This window comes from Teleopsis dalmanni, chromosome 2, assembly GCF_002237135.1.
Source record: "Teleopsis dalmanni isolate 2A chromosome 2, ASM223713v2, whole genome shotgun sequence".
NCBI lineage: Eukaryota > Metazoa > Arthropoda > Insecta > Diptera > Diopsidae > Teleopsis > Teleopsis dalmanni.
Genome location: NC_051847.1, coordinates 23,665,299 through 23,686,493, shown reverse-complemented (window position 1 = coordinate 23,686,493; position 21,195 = coordinate 23,665,299). Strand labels below are relative to the sequence as shown.

Below are 21,195 nucleotides of genomic sequence, written 5' to 3'. Positions count from 1 at the left end.
ATATTGTTAGATTTTCAGAAAAAAGTATTGGGTTAAATATTACAAACTTTGAAACACCAAAGAAGAAGGTTTTTTTTTTAAATAGTTAAATATTTATAAACAGGCTTTCTATTATGTTTTATTGGTTAGTTAAATTTAAGTTAAATGCGTTAATATATCACTTTACACCTTTGCAATAACATATTAAAAGTTATTTATTAAAAATTTACCTTTAATGCGCTTTGCATTATAACATTTTTTGCATAAGTGACTCCAGTATAACCCAACTGAAGGACTGCTGAATAGCCTCTCTCCTTAGCTTGATTAAGATATTCGTCTATTTCCTACATTACAAGAACATTATTAAGTATTAATTCATTTAAAAGTGTGATTTAATTAACGAAGTGTAATTACCTGCTCTCTGCGAGTTAGCATTGGATGTACAAATTTACGGTAAAGAGTGGAGCTACCTTTTGTTGCTGGCGAAAGTAACCATAGCACTATCACAATCTTTATTTCGTAGTAGAAAGGAAACCAAGATAAAAATATGTCAGTCACTGTTTCGATGCACGTGAAAAATGCGTAAACAATCCAATACATCATCCATTTCACCTAATAGAATGGTAAAATAAGAATTAAAATCTGTATCATCTTGTAATAATGTAATAATAATTTTGTACTTACATATTCTTTAACGTTTTTAGTTCGTACAGCTTTGTAGGAAGCGTATGCCGGATATAAAGTTCCAAACGTTAGCCTGTAAAATGCGATCAATACGTTCAGAAACTTATACATTATTATGAAATTACATATACAAGCAATTGTAAAAAATTGGTGTGTACGATTTCCTAATATAAACATAACATGTTCTATACTTGGCTAGTCGTATTCGACTATTTATATAAGATCAGTTTTTTATATTTTTGACCATTAGTTACTTGACCCAATTGCAACGGAACCATAATAGTGCATATGCCGAAATGAAACTTATTCTATTGAATCAAAAATACTGCAAGATCTGTTTATTTGCATTGTTGTACACACTTCAAGAATTAAGCGCTAGTACAAAAATAGCATTAGGAACTCTTCAAATATTTGAGATTCGTCTATGCAATTCTACCAGAATCTAAAAATACTTATATTCGTTGCTACATTTTTTAATTTCTGTTTTGTGTGTAAAAAACTCTTTACAAAAAATTAATTAAAATTCCCAAATAGACACTTTTCATATAATATATGTATGTGCATACGTCCATATATCATAGTTTGTCAAGAATTTGATTTTTGTTTGCATTGTTAAACTACTATAAATACTTAAATGAAAATGGTATTGATATTTTATATGAAAAATAATTTTTCTTTTATTCATTGTGACTTACACTATTAATCGTGATACCAGAGCACTAATCATTGTTAATCCTTTGTACTATTTTCTTTGATGCGCAGGTAGAAGTTTTATTTTGTCTTTACTCCCGACAGATGTGAGGTGCAATAAACTCTGTAATGTTTTATAAATAATTTTAATTTTATTTTAAAATTTATACAATTAAATTTTTTTTTTTTTAATTTTTCTTTTCATTTCGGTAAACATTTCCCAATGACGTTTAAATCTTACATCTCAATCGAATTGTTTAATATAATTTGAACTGGCATGACACTTCGAATTTAATACAATTCTTATTATTGATTTGTTAAAGGAACTAAGCAATTTTTAAAACAAAATCGTTCAGAAAATGAAGCACCGAAGCTCCACGAACACAAAGACCCTCCACTTTAAAACACAAAGTTATAATAACAACCAAACAATAAGGTATCAAAATGACAACCGATGCAATGTATTCTTTGCTTACAACACAAGGAAAATACGTGATGGAATATAGAAATTCCATTAAAGGAAAGAAACGTCAAAACGTCAGAGTTGTTATATTTTATATATCGTATGTTTATTCAAAATTCATAGCACAATTTGATATGGAAAGACCGTATGCAGTTACTTTGAAGCTGCAGCTGCCATATGATCGTCAGAAGTCGGAATATAGTAGAAAAAATTTTATAAAAGGAATGTGCAGCTGCGAATATCGAAGTTATAAGCTTAAACAGAATTTATAAACATTAATTGGCAAGCGGCGGATTGACATAATAAATAAATTTGCCGTAATAATAAATTTGCATAAAAATGAGTAAATATGTATGAAACAAACTACAGGTGCTGCATTATTTAAATGACTCCGGAACTTTGATACCATGTTTTATCGTAACATACTTAAAAAACTGAATTAAATCTCTTTTCAAGAAGAAAACAGATACCTCATATTAGCAGGAGTATTAGCAATATATATGTATATCGCTAATACATAAGGGAGTTGAAATTCCTATTAAAAAGAATATTAAATATTTTAAACTTATATTATACAAGAAACTCACCTGGTAACTTAATATTGAGAACAGAGTAAGAAGTGGTAATGTTAATTTTCATACCTGCAAAAAAGCGGTGGTATCAGAGAAAGCTAATTCCACTTTCAGTATTTTAAGTATTAGGCACTGTACCCTCTTCGTTCACTGTACAAGCACTATTTAATTTACTTATATTGAATGGGAAGGGAAGAAATAATTGCATCATCACACTAAGATTAAGATTAAGATTAAAAAGAATGACACTATAATAGGATCGACAACCGCGGCAGTGATCAATGACACAAAAATCAGTCTCCATACTTTGAGAAAAACTTTGTCTGATTTCCTGATAAACACTATATATCAGGCAGAGGCAGCGGTATTATCCACCAAAGAAGTAGCTGTCTACTTAACCAGACACGTTATAATCAAAACTACTGCTTGACGGATATAGGTAGCCAGCTATCAAATCAAACGAACTAGGAAATATTAAGTTCGTTTGCTCAAGATTGCCTGGTAACTTCAAGCGATATAAATACTGCCTCTAGGATACGTTTAATATGAGGTAATATTAAGATTGTTTGTTCAGGATTTCCCGGTAATTTCAAGCGATATCAACACTCCCTCTAGGATATACTTAATATGAGTTTCGGGCCAAAACGATATTGCAGCTAATTTTAAGGCCGATGCATTATCCAGACAAGCTACAAATCTTTACCCTGTTCTTACACAGGAGCAATTTCGGATATAACTGTCGTCAATTGTAAGTTTAATTAAACATTCGGAAGATAAAGGTTCTTCTATAGCTGCTCAGTTCCTACCATAAGTAAAGGGAACTTCTTAGGTAATTATAGCTTTATATTATAAAAACCGTCCTACACTTTATCAAAGCCTCAAAATGGCTCAATGAAGTCCCGTGTCATGAAGTAGTCTCGCAATGAACCCGTAGTGTTTAAGTGAGTTGGTAAATTTTACTAGCTGTCACCTTCATCTAACCTATTGGTTTAAAACAGCCATATATCGTCCAACCTAAATACATATGTAGAATCCTATGTTGTATTTATCAATGCCGACTGGAAGCTGCTTGTCATAAAATTATATTTAATAATTATAGTATGAACATTTCCATTTTACTTATAAGCTATTGAAAATTAAAAATCATTTTATTGGTAACTTTTCTATATTTGTAGAAATATTGTATTGTAATCCGCAAGTTTATAAAAATTTTTATACTGTATTAAACAACAAATATAATAATATGCTTGGATTACAAATATTTGACCTCAATAAAAGTTACTCTGAAATGAAAACTAATCTAATTCAAATGTATTTTAAGGTTCTGATTCTTTAATCTAAAAAATGTATAGCAATCACATACTATTTTGTTGCTGAATTGTAAGATTATTGTAAGGTTATACGAATTGTAAGATTGTACTTGGTAACGTTTACGGAGCATTTCTTATGTTTATGTCCTGAGCCGTCACGAAGAAGCTTAAAATGCTTTGAACTACACAATTTCAGAAGCTTTGAGAACATCTTAAGAATCGAGCATCAAGTACTGTAGGTTCGCAAATAACGTCGACATCCCACTTGATACTTGTTATGTATATTAAAGTTTTACTTCATCTGGTACAACTCGAAATTAATAGATTTATGTGCGGCTTATTGCCATCCTAATTAACCTACCTAACCTATATGCACTGCACACTAATCAAGTTGATGTTCATTAACGTAACCTTTTGAAGTTATTGGTGCTGTACATGTACTTGTTCTTTTTATACTCTCTTACACCCTTCTGGTGCAAGTAGACAAGAAAAATATTACTACGTATTCACTCTAAAACCTTGTTTTTGTCCTTTGTACCCATCGTAACACTAAACAATTATTTCAGAAATTCTCGCCTTAATACAGGAATTGGTTAGTTACCTCCCATTATTTGTATATTTTACACAAATTCCTACTTGCAGCTGGCTGAGATCAAACAAAATGTTAACGCGGTGCAGACCATCATTTTTCAATGCCATTCAAGTTGTGCTCTCTCTCTCTTGCTTAAATTTTTTTGAAAGTTATCATTCAAGCAAAATTTTTGAAGAATAAGTTTGTTTACGCACGCTGTAAGTGTTTCGCACGTTGTTCGTGTGTTAGTGCAACCATACAGAAATATGGTCTTGAATGCTCTTGAATGTGGTATAAAGTGGGTACTTCTTATATGTCTGTGACAATTATCTAATATAATGTATCAAACTTTTTACATTATTCAAACAATATGGATTAAATATTTCACTACCTAAATATGAACTTGTTAGTATCATATATATATATATTTATATAGATGCACAATCGTATATACAACACTACAAAAAAAATATTCCATTGTCATACATATATATTGTGATTATTTTTATTAGAGTATATATAAAACAGATATACTTTATGACAATAATCATAAGAAAGAATTAATAAAAAAATGTACATATAGTATGGTTTGTTTACAAATTAAAAGAATTATATTAAAATTATACTCTAAACACCTATAAGTGTTCAATATATTTGTTACGCCATATTATTTCACATATAATTTAGTATATTAGTGTGTAGTGAATATTAAATGCAGTTTTTAATACTTATTCTAATTACATTGTTAGATTTACATGCGACTACCCAGCTTAGATATTATCCTATTTTTCAACACCTTATAAATTAGTTTAATTCTTATACCTAATTATATATCTTAATTTTTTAGTTACCTTAATATATTTTCATATTAACGTACATATTTTTAATACTAATTGAATATTTCGTTTCTTCATTTAAAAAATAAAATAATTCGTTTTAAATTCACTGTCATAATTGATCATATTGAGAGTTTTTGTTTTTGTTTTTCTTTTTTCATTTTTCATTTTTCATTTTGTTTGTTACAATTTTAATCAGTCAATTAAAGATGATTATATTGGACCAATAGGAAGGACCACTGTATATTTCTAAAATTTATATAATTTTCACGTTACTACAATTATTTAATTATGATGAGTTGTTGAGTTGCTCATTATACTATAGTAGTGTTGCTTGGGTAGCTGTTAGAGAATATAAATTAAACTAAATTAAATACATATGTATAAATTATATTATATTTTCGTTTATGTATTATGGAACAGTTATTTCACAAATTCTGCTTTCATAAAAAGATAAATATCGTAATATTAGTAGAAAGAATAGATAGAGACTTTGTGCATGATTTGGGTATTCTATTGCAATTATTTGTACAATTGAATACCCTTGTTGTACTACCAGTGCATCAGTCTAATTTGATCAAGAATACGCTGTTTAAAAAATGTGCCAAGCATACCAAAAACAGTCGAAATAGCTGCTATACCCATCATGGCCTGCATGATACAATGAACTCCTGACAAGTCATCTGCGGATTGCCTAGATCTATGCCTTTGCCTATAATGACGTCTATCATGTTCATGCAATCTTTGCAATTGCTGCAATTCCTCATCGAAATGTGGGATCACTGCTAAATTGACAACCTCAGTTTTAGCAAGTATCTCCTCATTTGCGATAGTATCGAAGTTTCTTTCAATGAAACCGTTCTTATTCACGTCATTGTTATTTGATTGTTCATGATTTAGTTCTCTCTGACGGGAGCGTTCGTCAAGCATGGTATTGTCGCGACTAAAATCGATATCTGTATTTTTCGATTTTGTAGCAGTTGAATAGTCTGCTAAATTAACTTTTGTGAGGAAATGTAAATTGGTTGTCTCTGAATGATCTAAATATATTTCAGCTAAAGAACGACTGTTCGTTTCTGTTGTCGTTGGTATATCTTTTATTCGAAATTGTTTAAATTGATTTTTCTTTATTCCTAACACTTCAGAAAGTGGTTTATTTATCATAGGAAGTATTGTATCAGTAGGCCTGATAATGAACGAGCCAGTAGTGGGAATTACTTCTGAAAATTGTGGAATAGGTTCTAAATTTTGTTCATTGGTCTTTACTTGCACATTTCTCGAAAAATCGGATTTCTCAATATTTTCTTCTTCGCCTGAATCACCTAAATTCATTGGCTCAGAATCAATTGTTTCGTTGTCTGTAGAATTAAGGCCTGCATTCTTTTCAGTATTTCCAACTGTGTTATTGTCAAAGTTAACATTTTTTTGTTGAAATTTATTTGTTAGATTGCGAATAGGCTCATATTTAGAGTTTTCGGAGTCGCCGCGGTAAAGCAGTGCAACCTTGCCATCTGGTGTTAATACAGGTGTTATTTTAGGATGAGAAGATGCTAATCGGTGACTACTTTCCGGATCTGGAGATAACGCATCAAAGTCGGTAAATGTCATTTTTGGTTTTTTACCAACATTTTCCTGATCATTGTAACTATTCTCATTTGGTTGATAGACTATACCTACTTTTCCTAAAGGTGTTGAAATTATTTTAATAGCGTCATTTGTATTTTTCCGAAAATATCTACTATTTGACTTGCGTTTATTATTAAAAAAGTTTTTAGAATTTTCATCATTATCAGTATCATAATCGCCATAACTTCTATCTGTATCAATATCATAATCTTCATCATCGTTAGCAAAATTGCCGCTGCTTTCCCGCGTGTCAACTAAGTCCCTATTTGCATTCTCAGTTATAAATTTTTGTTGATTTTTAATATTTTTTTCGTTATTATCTGCTCTAAATTGATTATAATTGTTTTTTTCTTTTTCATTTTCATTAAAATTTTTCTCAAAATTTGGTTTAATTATAGGATAATCAGTTGTTTTCTCGATAGTTACAGTTAATTGTTCATCATCTTCGTCATATCCCATATCTTCCTCAACTTTATGAGATTCAAATATTAAACTTTTTGCTTCTGGAAGTGACTCGTAGTATTTATTTTGTGTTCCTGTATTTCCGAATTTTTCATTGTCATAGTCATTATAAAAATCTGTACTTGGATTTAGTTGCATTCTTTCTGATTCATAATCATCACCGCCCAACTTTAAATTTATATCAGTTTTACTTTCATTACTTTCATTACTTTCTTTCAATTGTGATTCATTTGTGCCAGTGTTTTCCTGTAATATCGATTCTTCATATTTGGTAGTAATATGTTGTTTATCATTGTTTCTACTTATTCTATGGTTACTAAAATTATTTGTATTATATAAATTATTTTGCCCTAAGTTAACATCTTCGCTACTGCTTAGCATTTGGGTAGTCGCATCTTTCAGTCAGTAGCATTTTTTTGTACATCCACATTTACGTACAATGTCCAAATTCTTTATATACTTTTTATTATTGTTACATATCATGCGAACCTGAAATTATATTTCATTTTAGTTTTAGATTAGAGTTGCAGAAGTTCTACATAAATACATACTTTTCTTCTTCGCACAATTTTAGCTGCACAACACTGATTCCCACACCCACCAACACATTTTGCATACTTTAGAGGTTGTCTTGACCGGCAATCATTTTCTGTGTAATATTCTCGAACCTGTTCTTTACGGCAAGAAGCTGGAATATTTTTATTAAAAACTAAATTATAACGCCCATTTCTATAATAAAAGCAATATATTGTAATTGAAGGAAATATTTACCAGTTGCCACAAGAGTCTCTGTTACATCTTCACCTTGCTCACAGTAACGACCTTTATGGCCCTGCCTACATTTGCACTGATAACCATCTCGCGACTGCATATTTGGAACGCAACGACTTCCCTTACGGCATTTATTATTTTCGCACGCGTCCACCTATTAAATGAAAACATACATATATTAATTATTAAATTCTTTAATAATTTTAGTGTTTCAGTAGTAGCTATACTTCTTCTTTAATATGCGGAGTTTCATCCATGAAATCTTGTTGTTCCTCTTCAGTATTTTCGCCTTCAAGTAGGGCACAACCAGGGGTTATTTTTTGTTGCCTTGCAGCATTTCCAAAATCTACTAATTTGTGATTAATCCAGACCTCTTTCATACATCCTTTAAAACTAGTAAGATTTCTTATTTGCCAGTTTTTAAACGCCTGTTGACCAATTTCTAAAGGAATTCCTCCCAAAAATAATGGTGTTGATAACTTTAAATAGTCATTTTTCCCTTCATTAATAATAGAACGAGCTAATCCTCGATTAACACGAAGTGTGAAGTTTTTCTTTATAGCTAAAAGTTCAACACAGTGATATTTTCCATCAGCTACCATTTCAAAACTATACATTGTTGACACTGGATAGTTTCCAACATCATAGCTAATTCGTATTCTACCATTAAATAACTCTACCGCTAAATGCGCGTCCTCACCATCATACATCAATATACCATTTTGTTCCGTGCTACTAAAAATAATAGTAACATTAGCATCAGGTTTAGTACGTAAAGGTTCCATTTCAACAAAGGAATTGTTGTGTACGAAACTTATACTTGTTAGATATTCACACCATTTTCCTGTATAACCAGGATGACATTTACAGAGATATTCTGAACCTGAGGGAACTGGTTGGAAGCAAACACCATGCTTACACTCATGGTTCTGACAAGGTGATGTTTGTGGATACATCATTGAAACCATGTTATGTCCTTCACAATATTTTCCGGTGAAGTCATCAGGACACTTACATACATAATCATTAATACCATCAATACATGTACCACCATTTCGGCATATATGATTTTGACAATCATCGATATTATCCGTACAGTTATCGCCGCGGAAACCGGCTGTACATTCACAAGTGTAATGGGTAAAGTGATCTAGACATTTAGCCCCATTAGTACACGGGTTGAATTCTTTGCTGCAGAAATTAATTTTTGTGTCACAGAATTCACCTAAAATATGAATGGAATATTTTACTTGTAATTACACATACGAAAACATGATTTAAGTATCCTACCAGAAAATCCAGGTTGACATTCGCATCTATATGACTCCACTCCATCAATGCAAGTGGCATTATTTTGACATTTTACTTCCCCTAGGCAATCATCTATATTTGTCTCACAACGAACGCCTGTATAACCAGGTACACACTGACAACTGAATCTGCCTTCTTCCAATACAGTACAAGTTGCATTATTACGACAAGGATTCCCATAACAAGCGTCAATCATAAACTCACAGTGCCTGCCGTGATAGCCAGGCTGACATAGACATTGGTAGTCTCGTTGTGGTAACGGCAAACACTGACCATTGTTATTGCAAGGATGTGTATAACAAGCATCACACTTTGCTAATATATCACTGCTTACTTTTGATTTACATACAAAATTATGAGAAGGTGTTGATAGTATTAGTTTATCCTTCATATATTCTGGCTCTGAGCAACGTGCGATTCCTGGTTCTACGTAATCTAGTTTGATCCAATCCGAAAACCATTTTAACGAGCAATCACAATATAATGGATTACTTCCAAGCGCACTATAACAGAACCCATAATTAAATATTTATCAAATATTTTAAATTTCAAAATAAATTACATATGTGTTAAGGATTTTAAATCATCAAAGGACCCTTCGGGAAGCATTGAAATACGATTTCCATGTAAAGATAAAACACGTAAGTTATGAAGTCCTGAGAGTGCATGTTGCTGTAGGCACTGTAGTTTATTGTACGATATAATCCTAAGAGAACGAAAAATGAATAACATAAATGCAATTGTCAATTATTCCAAGCAATTTTTTATTTGCAAGATACTTAAAAATATTCTACTAGCATACATTACAGTCTTAGAACGTGAATTATCTGTAACATAAGGAATTAATCATTTGCCTGTAAATTTATGTCAACAACTTATGCTGAACATCATTCATCGACAACAATCGGAAAAAACACTTGTACTTAAAGGCATTGCATTTTTTACACATCTTGCACATTTGAAATAAAAAAATACTTACAGTGTAGAGAGTTTTGTTAAGTTGGCAAAAGTGTGATTAGAAAGAATTGTTATTTGATTATTGCTCAAATCCCTTTACAAAAAAAAAAAGAAAAAGAAGACATTAAGTTCGTTATAACAAGGCCAAATATACTATATGTAGAAACTTACAATCGAGTCAGCGATTTAAGATGTTTTATCCTATCAATGTGTATTAATGTAATATCATTGGATTCAAGATATAGTTCAGAGGTTTCAGCTGGTATGCCACGCGGAATTTCTTTTAACTGATTCCGGGAACACCGTACAACAGTACCAGTGCATGTGCATGCCGGTGGACAATAACCATCACCCAAACATCCCTCGTTATTATCAGGCGAACATTTAAATTCGTTATGCTGCAGATCTCGAATCTGAACATCACGTACTTTAGCTGGAGATGCACATCGCGGAGTGGCGCCCATAAATCCTTTTTTACGTAACCATTCTGAAAACCAAGCCAGATGGCAATTGCAATTGAATGGATTTGAAGCGAGATTTCTATACAAATATTATATAAGAAAAATAAGTTAAATTTTAATTAATTTTTATTATGCATATATAATCTAAATAATTTTAAATAGGCACTTACAGAGTAGTCAGAGCAGATAGAAACTCAAAAGACCCAGGCATGACGCAAGAAATCTCATTGTCCAATAAGTTTCTGTAATAGAAATGTATACAAGTTATGAAATAGAATACGAGTATTATTATATAAAATGTATAACTTACAAAATTTTTAATTGATGTAGACCTAGAAACATTTTGTTTGATATTTGTTTAATCTTATTTTCTCCCAATTGAAGTTCTTGAATTCGAGATGCTCCTTCAAATGCGTTAGGTTCAATGCTTGTGATATGATTATGTTTCATATCAAGTTTTGTGAGATGCGGTAGACGACCAAATAATCCATCCGAGTTTATTCGACCGATTTCATTATTATAAAGTAAACTAAAAAAGAATATTTTTTTAATTAAATATATAAATTAAATTTATTGTTGTTATTAAACGCACAGCTGAGTTGTATACAGCGGTACATCTCGTGGAATTTCTTTAAGTCCACGGCCTGAGCAGTCAACAATTGTTCCTTCACAATGACACATTGAAGGACAGTCAGTGTTCGTACGACATTCGCCGGATAATTTTATACGCATTTCATCCCATGAACCTAATGAGTTTATATATATTATATTTTATTCAATTTGTGCAAATATTTAAAGTTCATAAAATTTATATAATTATTATATATGTTAATTGTTATTGTTTTATAAAATAGTATATTTTGTTATATTTACACTTGAACTTCTCTTCCCGCAGTGATTCGATACGCTTTCGGTGCATTCGCTTCGGTGATTCACAACGTGCACCACTTGTTTCTATAGGATTTTTGTACAGGTAATCAGCTAACCAACGTAAGTTGCAATCACAAACAAAAGGATTCTTTGCCAAATGCCTAAATAATCCGAAAAAAAAATAACTTTATTATCAGTCCCTGTGATATATATATATATATTTATATATTATAAAAAAGGATATATTTTATGACAGTCAATGATTTTCTTCTGCATATAATTTATATGCAGAGATGATATTGCATCCGTGTACTTAAATAAAAATATGTCATTTAAAGTGAACTTATATCAATCATACTTACAAAGTCTGAATACTTTTCATAGCATCAAATGTCCCATTCGCTAAGGACTGGATATTATTGTCGTAAAGTGAGAGCAAACTTAGACTTTGTAAGTCACGAAAGGCGTCCTTTCGTATGCATGAAATCTCGTTGGCGTTAAGTAAAAGCAATTGAAGTGAAGTTAGTCCTTTAAATACACCTGAAGGCAAGTCCTTTATTTTGTTCCCATAAAGAACTCTAAAAAGAACAATGGTTTATTTTTTTATTAAAATCTGTGCCATTTTAACATTAGAATCCAAAAAGCAAAATAAAAGTATTCGTAAAGAGTAAAGGTTTAATGATTTCAAATTAACAAAAAAAAAAACAAAAGCGGCATCATTAGAATATATTTGGAAAATAATTATGAATAGCTTAAAAAAAAATATATATATATATGTAATATATGTAAATACTCACAGAGTAGTTAGTGCTTTTAGGCCACTTAAAGCATCATGCGCTATTCTCGAAATGTTATTATTTGATAAATCAATGCGTCGCAATCGTCTAAAATTTGCAAACGCTTTCGGTGGCAGTTCAGTGATAAAATTTTGTTCCAATCGCCTGAAGAACAAAAATAATTTAAAATTTTTAAGTTTTGATATTTTTTCTTCAAGTTTATATTTACAATTCAGTTGTATCGTCTGGCAATGATGAAGGTACCGATGTCAAACTCTTTTCGCGGCAGTCAACTATTCCATCAGCACATCGACAAGGATGCGGACAACTGTTTTCTGAACTACATTCCATGGGAGCATGCTCGGTTAGACCTTTAATATGTAAGTATGCATTTTATTTTCTTATATTGTGAAGAAGAAAAAATTTTATTATTAGCAACCTAACACGAGGATTTGTCTTGTTCACAATATTGAATGATTGAGATTAGGAGCACTATAACAAGCTACAACAGTAGTGTTAATAATTTGATAATACAAATTTATAATAGTTATAATTGTTGTTTACGAATAAACAATAAAAGTCGCATGCTTCAATTTATGAAGATTTCTTCACTGTCAAACCTTTTCTCTATGCGAAAATAGATACCTTGTCCTTACGGCACTAATTATTTAAATAACAAATTTGATAAAAAGGTCTTTCGAATTTTATATTACTTTAATTAATTGAATTTTTGGCTGACCATATAGCTGTTTCGAGTATTGCCAAAAACCCATGATCAGTGGTCTTAGAAATAATTCTTGTATTTAATTATTCGTAAATAATTTTTTTTTTTTTCGTGAGACTGCAAGTACCAGGAATCGAACTCGTGCCCTGCCAAATTAGAAGCTCAGAGTCAACGCACCTTAACCAACTGACCCAAAGCCGTACTTGACTTGTATGCTCGCACATTTTTCTGAAGTTTTGTTAATTGGCTGTGAAAGTTTTATTAACAAATTCACTTGCTGTGTTTATATTATTAACAAATTTGTAATTTCTTAGAGGCGGTACATCCTAAAGTATATGTAGGAACTTAACACATAGATTTAAGATACTTCAACATAAATTGTATTTTATAAATTATGAAAATATATAAAAAAAAATTGTCGGAAAAATTATTTAGATCCAGGGACCATGAGACTATACGTCTACACTGATATTGTTATCGACTGTTCTATAACTCTTCAATAAGTATTATTATTAGATAAAACTGAAATCTCAAAACTGTTACAATTACAGATTTACTACATTTAAAAGTGCCCTGTAGCTTTGCCAATTATCAGCATAGAAATGCGAAATAGTAAATTGCACTGAAATTAATACGTCGTCTGATTACTTGATAAAATACGATTCATTGTATAAAAACAGCAAAATAAAAAAAAACCTATACTTATATTTATAAATGCAACATTTAATATATTATTTTCATATAAAACTGTAATTTTTGTTTACTTTTCAATTGATGTTCAACTGAAAAAATATAGAGAATATAAACAAATTTACCTGAACATTTAAATTCTTGATCATGTAGGTCAGCTAAGTTTTGTCCTTTTAATTGCGATGGTGACTGACAGCGAGTATAGGGCGCAAGACGAGGTGCATTACGTAAATATCGTGACAGCCAAGATAAGTGGCAATCGCAGGAAAATGGATTATCCGAAAGTCGTAATGCACGTAGTCGTCCCAATCCATTAAACACATTATGAGGAATTGTAGTTAAATTGTTGTTGTTTAATGTTCTATATATAGAAAAGCATTAGTAAAATATTAAAATATTTTATAAAGTTATTCCACGTTTATTACAAACATAACAATATTTACTTTTATTCTATTTAAAAGCAGAATTTAATTTTATTTAAAACTGTATATTTCAGTGAATAAGAAATTAAAGAAGGAAGCTCAAACTTAGATAAAACTTAAATACCCTTCATACAAAGTAATTGATAATTCATTCATGTTGTTGTTGTAACACGCCGAGACCTGCTTGTGAAGTCCCTTTGGGGGTGGTTGAACGGCGCTTGGTCGTCTTCGACGAGTGGCTCCGGGACGTAGACCCGGCCGTTCTTGTAACCATAATTCATTAATAAAAGTCTTTACTTTAGAGCAGAAAAATTTAATATATATATATTTTTAAAACTCCTTTCTAATTTTCAGTATATATCCAAATCTAGCCTGTCGGTTCTGCTATATTTTAATACATTTTATAATATTGAATAATACGATACTCATCAAATCTTTATTATGAACAATCTACCTATACTCAAATCTGAGCTGATTGATTCAATCATTGATGGTAAAAGATTATATTTGACATATCGTGAAAATGAGTATAAGATTTTTTTAATATTGGAATATATTCAAACTGGTTTTGAACTATGATAGCTTGCATGATACTTCTATCTAAATTTAATCTAGTCTAAATGAAATTTGGCATTAGTATAATATACTTTTTATATTCATTATTTAACAAATTTTAACTAAGATGGATAAAAAATAAGTTACAAATATAATAAGCCTGACAAATGTTCAAGAACCGTTCTCAAAAAATCTACAAGCCTAAATGTCTAATATATTCAATATACCAAATATCCGCAACTGATATCTTTCTATCAAGAAAATAGTTTTTCTATCAAACTGAGAGATTAGTTTGCTACAAGCTGACAAACAAATAGTCAGAAGACAAGGATAAATTGAATAAATTAAATTGAAACTTAAGGAATAAAGTCTATTCAAATATATAGACGAATAGACTGTATAGACTTGCAGTTTTCACACTTCGTATGAGATGGGTATAAAAATTTCTTTCTAACATATGATAAAACTATGTTAAGGATTATTTTCAATATTAAGATTACATACTAGTATACAAAAAATACAATGATAATATAATTTTGAATTTTTTTTTTATAATTTTTAACACTTAAGATTTTTATCACAACTTTTTTTTAAGATTTTTTAAGATTAGAAGCTTAACGTTAGTCACAGCTTTGCAATTGGTTTCAATTTCTAAATATCAAATTATTTTGTAAATTCAATTTTAATACACAAGCTTTTAAATATTTCAAACAATAGAAATTCAATAGAAATTCTTTGAAGAGAATTTAAAAACTTTTTTCTACTACATTTTATACCACACAAAATACAATAAACATGCAATACATAGTCACAACTTTACAACTTTACGTACAGAATTTCTAACTCAATGAGTCCTTTGAAAACGTGTTCATCCATACAAGTTATTTGATTATTATCAATTTGCAGGCTCCGTAATGATTGCGCTCCCTTAAAAGAACGTCGTCCAACAGTAGCTATAGCATTATGAGAAATATCTCTAGCAAAGAAATAGTTAAATATTACCATCTTACTTACAACTTATTTCATATTTCACAAAAAAAACGTTCATGAAATCAATTTAAAGCAACAAATATTTCAAGACAACTATCTACGGAAGTATAGAAATCTCTACAAAATTATAACTAATATCTAAACTACTTACAATCGTAAAAGACTTGCTGAACTTATCACAAAGTTTTCAGGGATTGCCTTTAGCCGATTGTTGTTAAGGCGTCTTTAAAGCAATGCAGTTTAATTGTAACGTGCACAAATCCCAAGTTAAAAAATCCATATACATAAGAAATAAATTAAATCAAACATAAGAAGTATTAAATAAAAATTCTACATTTACTCGTACATAAGCACTAAATCAGAAAACCTTGCTAAACGACTACTTACAGTCTCTCCAAAGATGTTAAGTCTTGAAAGGCACCTTTTTCAATCGTGTGAATTTGATTATCTGTCAATTGGCTAAAAACAAAAAAAAAAATAAATAAATAAAAAGTTAAAAAAAAATTAAAATAAAAAGATAACACAAATGTTTTTTACTTACAGTATCCTTAGTTTTGAAAGCCGTTGAAAGTCATGTTCAAATATTACAGTAATATTGTTGCCTTGTAAATCACTGAAAATAATATATATATATTTATATAAACATAAAAACAAATATTTAAAACAAAATAATAAGAACAGTTAGTAGTCATATATAACAAGAATTTAATACTCTTCTGTTATTAAGTATGGTTAATTTATGTCATATATGTATTAAACTACAATACAAATATATATATCATCATTAGAATAATTAAAGATGACAGATGAGCACTGCTAAGTAATAACGATTATGTCCCGGAATTCAACATGTCTCTATTAAAAAAACACGAAATATATCTACAGGAGTCTGATATTGCAGTAATAGGTAGCTTAAGATAATGTTGTCGCTGTGATTTGCATTGCACTTTCCATTGTTCGGTTAATGATTTTTAGGATGTATCCTCTACATCTTAAGTGTCGTTCTTTTGTCGTGCGTCCTTTCCTTATCTAATATCGAAATACATTTGTAATTTGTTTCTTCCTTGTGTTAGGCTAACATTGCAATCACACTACCTGTTGTTTCTGTGTTCCTTTATGCGTACCTATTTCTAAACATTTGCCTTCATTTCAGGTATGAATCAGGTTGTGATTTAGTAAATATTAATTTTTTTAAATTCTTGAAAGTTACACACGACCAGATTCAGCCTCTCACTTGCAGTTGAAACATTCAAATTAGTCATTTTCTAAAACTCTACTATTTCATTGTGATACCACTACTTCATATAAGACCGTAACGTAAATTTACTTAATTAACGTACATTAACTTAAATTATGAAACCATTTCAAGGCCCCAATAGAGTACAGAATGTCTAAAAAGTTCGTTCTAATTTTGGTCAAAGCTCTTTCTTATTTTTACAATTTCTACAATATTTATAATAGAGAATTCTCAGTCTAAGATAGTGTGTAGCAAATAGTCAGCGAACGGTTATGCAAGCCACAAGCTTAGACATATCCTGCCATAGTAAGCTGAGTAAATCCCTTGACTTTGTTCTATCAAGTGGCGACTACATTAATCTGGACGTCAGTCAAATGTAGTCGTTTGATCAGGACAAGAGTTCGTCTTTTGAATGAGACTATTCTTCAATCTTAATTTACAAAAGTCATATGAGGTATTCTGATACCTATTCTCTTCATATTCAGGGGAGGATTAGTACTACGTTTAGCTAGTTCATAGGCCCTGTAGTTTCCTTCGACATCGTTATATTGAAAGACTCACATATGTGGTGGAAGTTACTCATAATACGTTTCGGTAGGCTGGTTCAACTAAAACCAAATCAACTCAGCACTATGGTAGCGGTACTGATAGGCCACTGCACATTGAAAAGGCATGCCACAAGACTTGGTCTAACAGTTTTAGTCACAGTTGTGGATCCGCGGATAAGGAGAAAAGTGTACTCCAAATTCATGTGTCAGATTCAAAATCTTGGACCCAATTTTCTAACTCATTTGATAAAACTTTCATCCTTTAAAATTAGGGGCATACCCAAGTTTATAAGTTTGACAGATTGTTTCTGTTCTACTGTGATGTCACAATGGACCATTATTTGTATGTATCTGAGATTTGGTCGACAAGGCTGCCACTCTAACATGACCATACTCATTCAATTAAAAAAGTTCTTCTTAAAGAGTATCTAAAAAATTCTTCGTCTTTTCTTCGGGAATACGATGGAGTGGATCCTTTGGATTGTCATTATATTCCAACCGAACCTCATTAATTTTTATCTGGTCATAAAATTCCTCTAAAAGCAAAATAACTCATAACGTACAATAGATCCAGTATCATTACATTCATGACCAAGATATCTGTCATTTCATATTGAATTTTAATTTGAGAGATCAAATACTTTTCGTTTGATTTCATTAAAAATTCTTCTAAAGATTTATTACCATTTCACGGCAATAAATTTTCACATCGAACTGACATTAAAAAAAATTTTATACGCACTCTCATTGCTATATATAATCAATTAGTATTAAATCGGCGAGTTCACCTAATTCACACGTCTTCTGCTTACTTTTTTACAACAATTAATAAGATTGCACAATGCGTTCTACGATTAATTGCAACATGTGTAGCAAAATTTGTAAACAACGCGTCTTACAATTGATTGTAGCATATGTATCTAATGTTATTTACAAAAGGAAACAATATGTATAGTATATTGCCATTTACAGTTGTTGTTGTATTTTATTGCATAGAGATAAACACTTGATATTTTTTCCAATAATTGAAGATTCTCAGTGCATGGAAATAAATCGCTCCTTCTTACAAAGAATAATGATCTTTTTAATTAAAGAGTTACAAATGAGCTATAATCTAGATGAATAAAAAACTAAAATGCATTTTATTTAGCTGGAATAGTTGATCTACAATGGAAACTCTGATTAACGACTGGATGAAAATCAAAAGGTGTCGCTACAAATACGAAATTACAGATTACCCCCACTCTAGACAGACAGCTGCTTTATCCTTTACCCATTCTTAGCAGAATTGGCGCTGTCGGCTAGATACCTATATACGGGACCCGCACTACCATCTAATGGAACTGTTTGATATGATAGTATATTGTTTTTGTTTGAAAGGATATGAGACTTCTGGAAATTGTTGTTTTTTCTGATTCTTTAGGATACTGTGGTAGAAATTGTTTTCTTCGTCAGATAAAAATTCTGGCGATTAGAGCCAGTTTTAGTAGTAGGTAAATATATTTTCTGAGATCCTGATCATAATACTCTGAGATACTGTTACATTTTATTTATATTATTTCATTAGAGTCTAAGTAAGGACGTGTTCAATTTGTTAGCTATTTTGTGTATTCTCTATTCTTAAAGATTTCCGTGAGGCTATTATGTATCGTGATTCTGATGTTATCTTGTTCTGTATTTTTTTTTTTTTTCGTACGAAATTTTTTTTTTCACGTACGATTTTGGCTTTATAAGATAAACTTGTTTCTTAAGTAGACTTTCATTTAAATTAAAAATAATAAAAACAAAATTTATTTAAAAGTTAAATTAAGTCTAATTTTTACAGTGTTTACTAACTTATGTACGTGACATTGATTGGAGGGACTTAAGTTTTCTATAAAAAAATAATTGAGACTATCAGATTATATAATATATATTATACAACTTTGTAATCTTTGACTATATATACTGAATTGTTGATAGCGATACAATAAATTCGTAGATTTCGTGTAACCAGACTTACCCTTGCTTTAGTCGGGTTAGAACAATAACAATTGTTATCAAAAGGATATATTATTAAATAAATACATGACTTCTTAAACTTTTGAGACACGAAATGTACTCTAGAAAGGCAGGATTAGTCTAGCCATAAAATATTTTCTATTTTAAATATTTTCAATATATAATTGAACATGTAAAATAGTATATCAATAATTACCGATTTTTTAATATCAAAAAGAATAGATCTTAAAACGCAGATTTATTGGGATGAGGATAAGGCGATTTACGTAAGTCGAACAGAGATATGAATTATCGGCGTTTCTATTCCTTTATGTTATAGACGATCTTGGAATTGATGAATCGGTAAACCAATACCGTTGAGTATGTATTAACATATGTTTGCGTTACTTAGTAACTGTACTAGAACAAATATTATACGCCATTCGTTAAAGAATTTCAATAAACTATATTGGAACGAAACAAAATTAGAAATAATATATAAATTTACTTTGTGAATCAATTTGTTTACAATTTTTCTGAATTACATTTCTGTGTTTTCACATATTAACGTAGGTGATGATTACTAACGATTATAAGAATTTATTAAGCATAACATAGCTAGCCTATTAAAACACAAAATTTTGTATAAGTCACTTTATATATATATTCATGAGTCACCTTTATAACGATTAATGTATTAGCACCGTGTGAACTTGTAAACACGTAAGAAGCAAGGATAATTCCCTTTTCACTTACTAATTTTTATTTTATTATTATGAAGAATAACAAAAAAATAAAATTAATATGAATATATTTAAGTTTCTGTACTCACAGTCTTTCCACATCGGAATATATTTTCCTGGGCACTTGGGTTAGTCCGCGATGGGAACAATCCACAGTCAATCCATTACATGAACAAACACGAGGACAACGGGATTCGCTTATGATACCAGGATTCCCTCCAGGAATGTGTATTCCAACTGAACTGCTGCCATACGGTTCAGCATTTACGTTGTAAGTCCAAATAAAGACCAACCACAAAATAAACTGCAATGCATAAATATTGGCAAATCCACCCATCCTAGTACCATTTGTTCCTCCTTTACACTGCATTGGTGTACGTGGGGATGATATCATTGTGTCTCATTAAAACAAAATGTCTTATTCAAAACAAATTTTCAATACTATCATTAGAAAATATCTCAATTGTGTACTCTGGTTGAAAACCATAGTCTGTAACTTATTAGAAGTAAAAAGTTCGGTTTCTGCATTAGTTAAATTAAAAAGCAACGAGGCTATTGTTAACAGATACTGTTAACATAGCTCAGGTTGTTGCAGATTTTTTCGTTGTTCTTCAATTACATTTTTGTAGCAACACTCTTTCACTTTAGTTTTAGTCACTATTTATTCACGAGAGTTATCTGAAAAGAAAGCAAAAATAATTACAAATACAGTTTTTTAATAAAATTTTCTTATTTCATATAAAAAAGTACAAGGAACCCAAGAAGTACGATTTCTTTATTTGAATAAAGCATATTTACAACAATTTACGTTATTTTAATGATCACTTATATTGGGGGGTTTAGAGTTAGGCTAAGACCCCTATACACTGCGACCAGCTTGATGTATTGTTCTATATACTAACGTTATTTGGTATCTTTTAAATGTATTCAAGCCTATTTTGCACTGTTTAGGATTATTCCATTATTG

The 21,195-nt window shown here is 30.4% G+C and overlaps 1 protein-coding gene and 1 pseudogene across 1 annotated transcript; both read right to left on the bottom strand.

The window, feature by feature from the left end:
* Positions 1 to 182: 182 nt before the first annotated feature.
* LOC119684998 (receptor expression-enhancing protein 2-like) lies at positions 183 to 1,969 on the bottom strand. Its single transcript, XM_038099164.1, has 5 exons — positions 1,595 to 1,969; positions 1,359 to 1,477; positions 664 to 736; positions 394 to 591; positions 183 to 323 (listed from the first exon to the last, which is right to left on the bottom strand). Exons 2-5 carry the CDS (start codon positions 1,388 to 1,390, stop codon positions 198 to 200), a joined length of 429 nt encoding a protein of 142 aa, XP_037955092.1. The 5' UTR covers positions 1,391 to 1,477; positions 1,595 to 1,969; the 3' UTR covers positions 183 to 197.
* Positions 1,970 to 5,152: 3,183 nt separating this feature from the next.
* The window catches only part of LOC119686442, a 28,832-nt pseudogene continuing 12,789 nt past the window's right edge, over positions 5,153 to 21,195 (bottom strand).

Excerpts from the sequence above, each read along its gene's own strand:
- LOC119684998 (XM_038099164.1), bottom strand. The coding sequence starts at position 1,390 with ATGATTAGTGCTCTGGTATCACGATTAATAGT. Across the intron at positions 737-1,358 it reads CTGGTATCACGATTAATAGT|GCTAACGTTTGGAACTTTAT; the intron begins GTAAGTCACAAT and ends CGCATTTTACAG. Across the intron at positions 324-393 it reads TGCTAACTCGCAGAGAGCAG|GAAATAGACGAATATCTTAA; the intron begins GTAATTACACTT and ends CTTGTAATGTAG.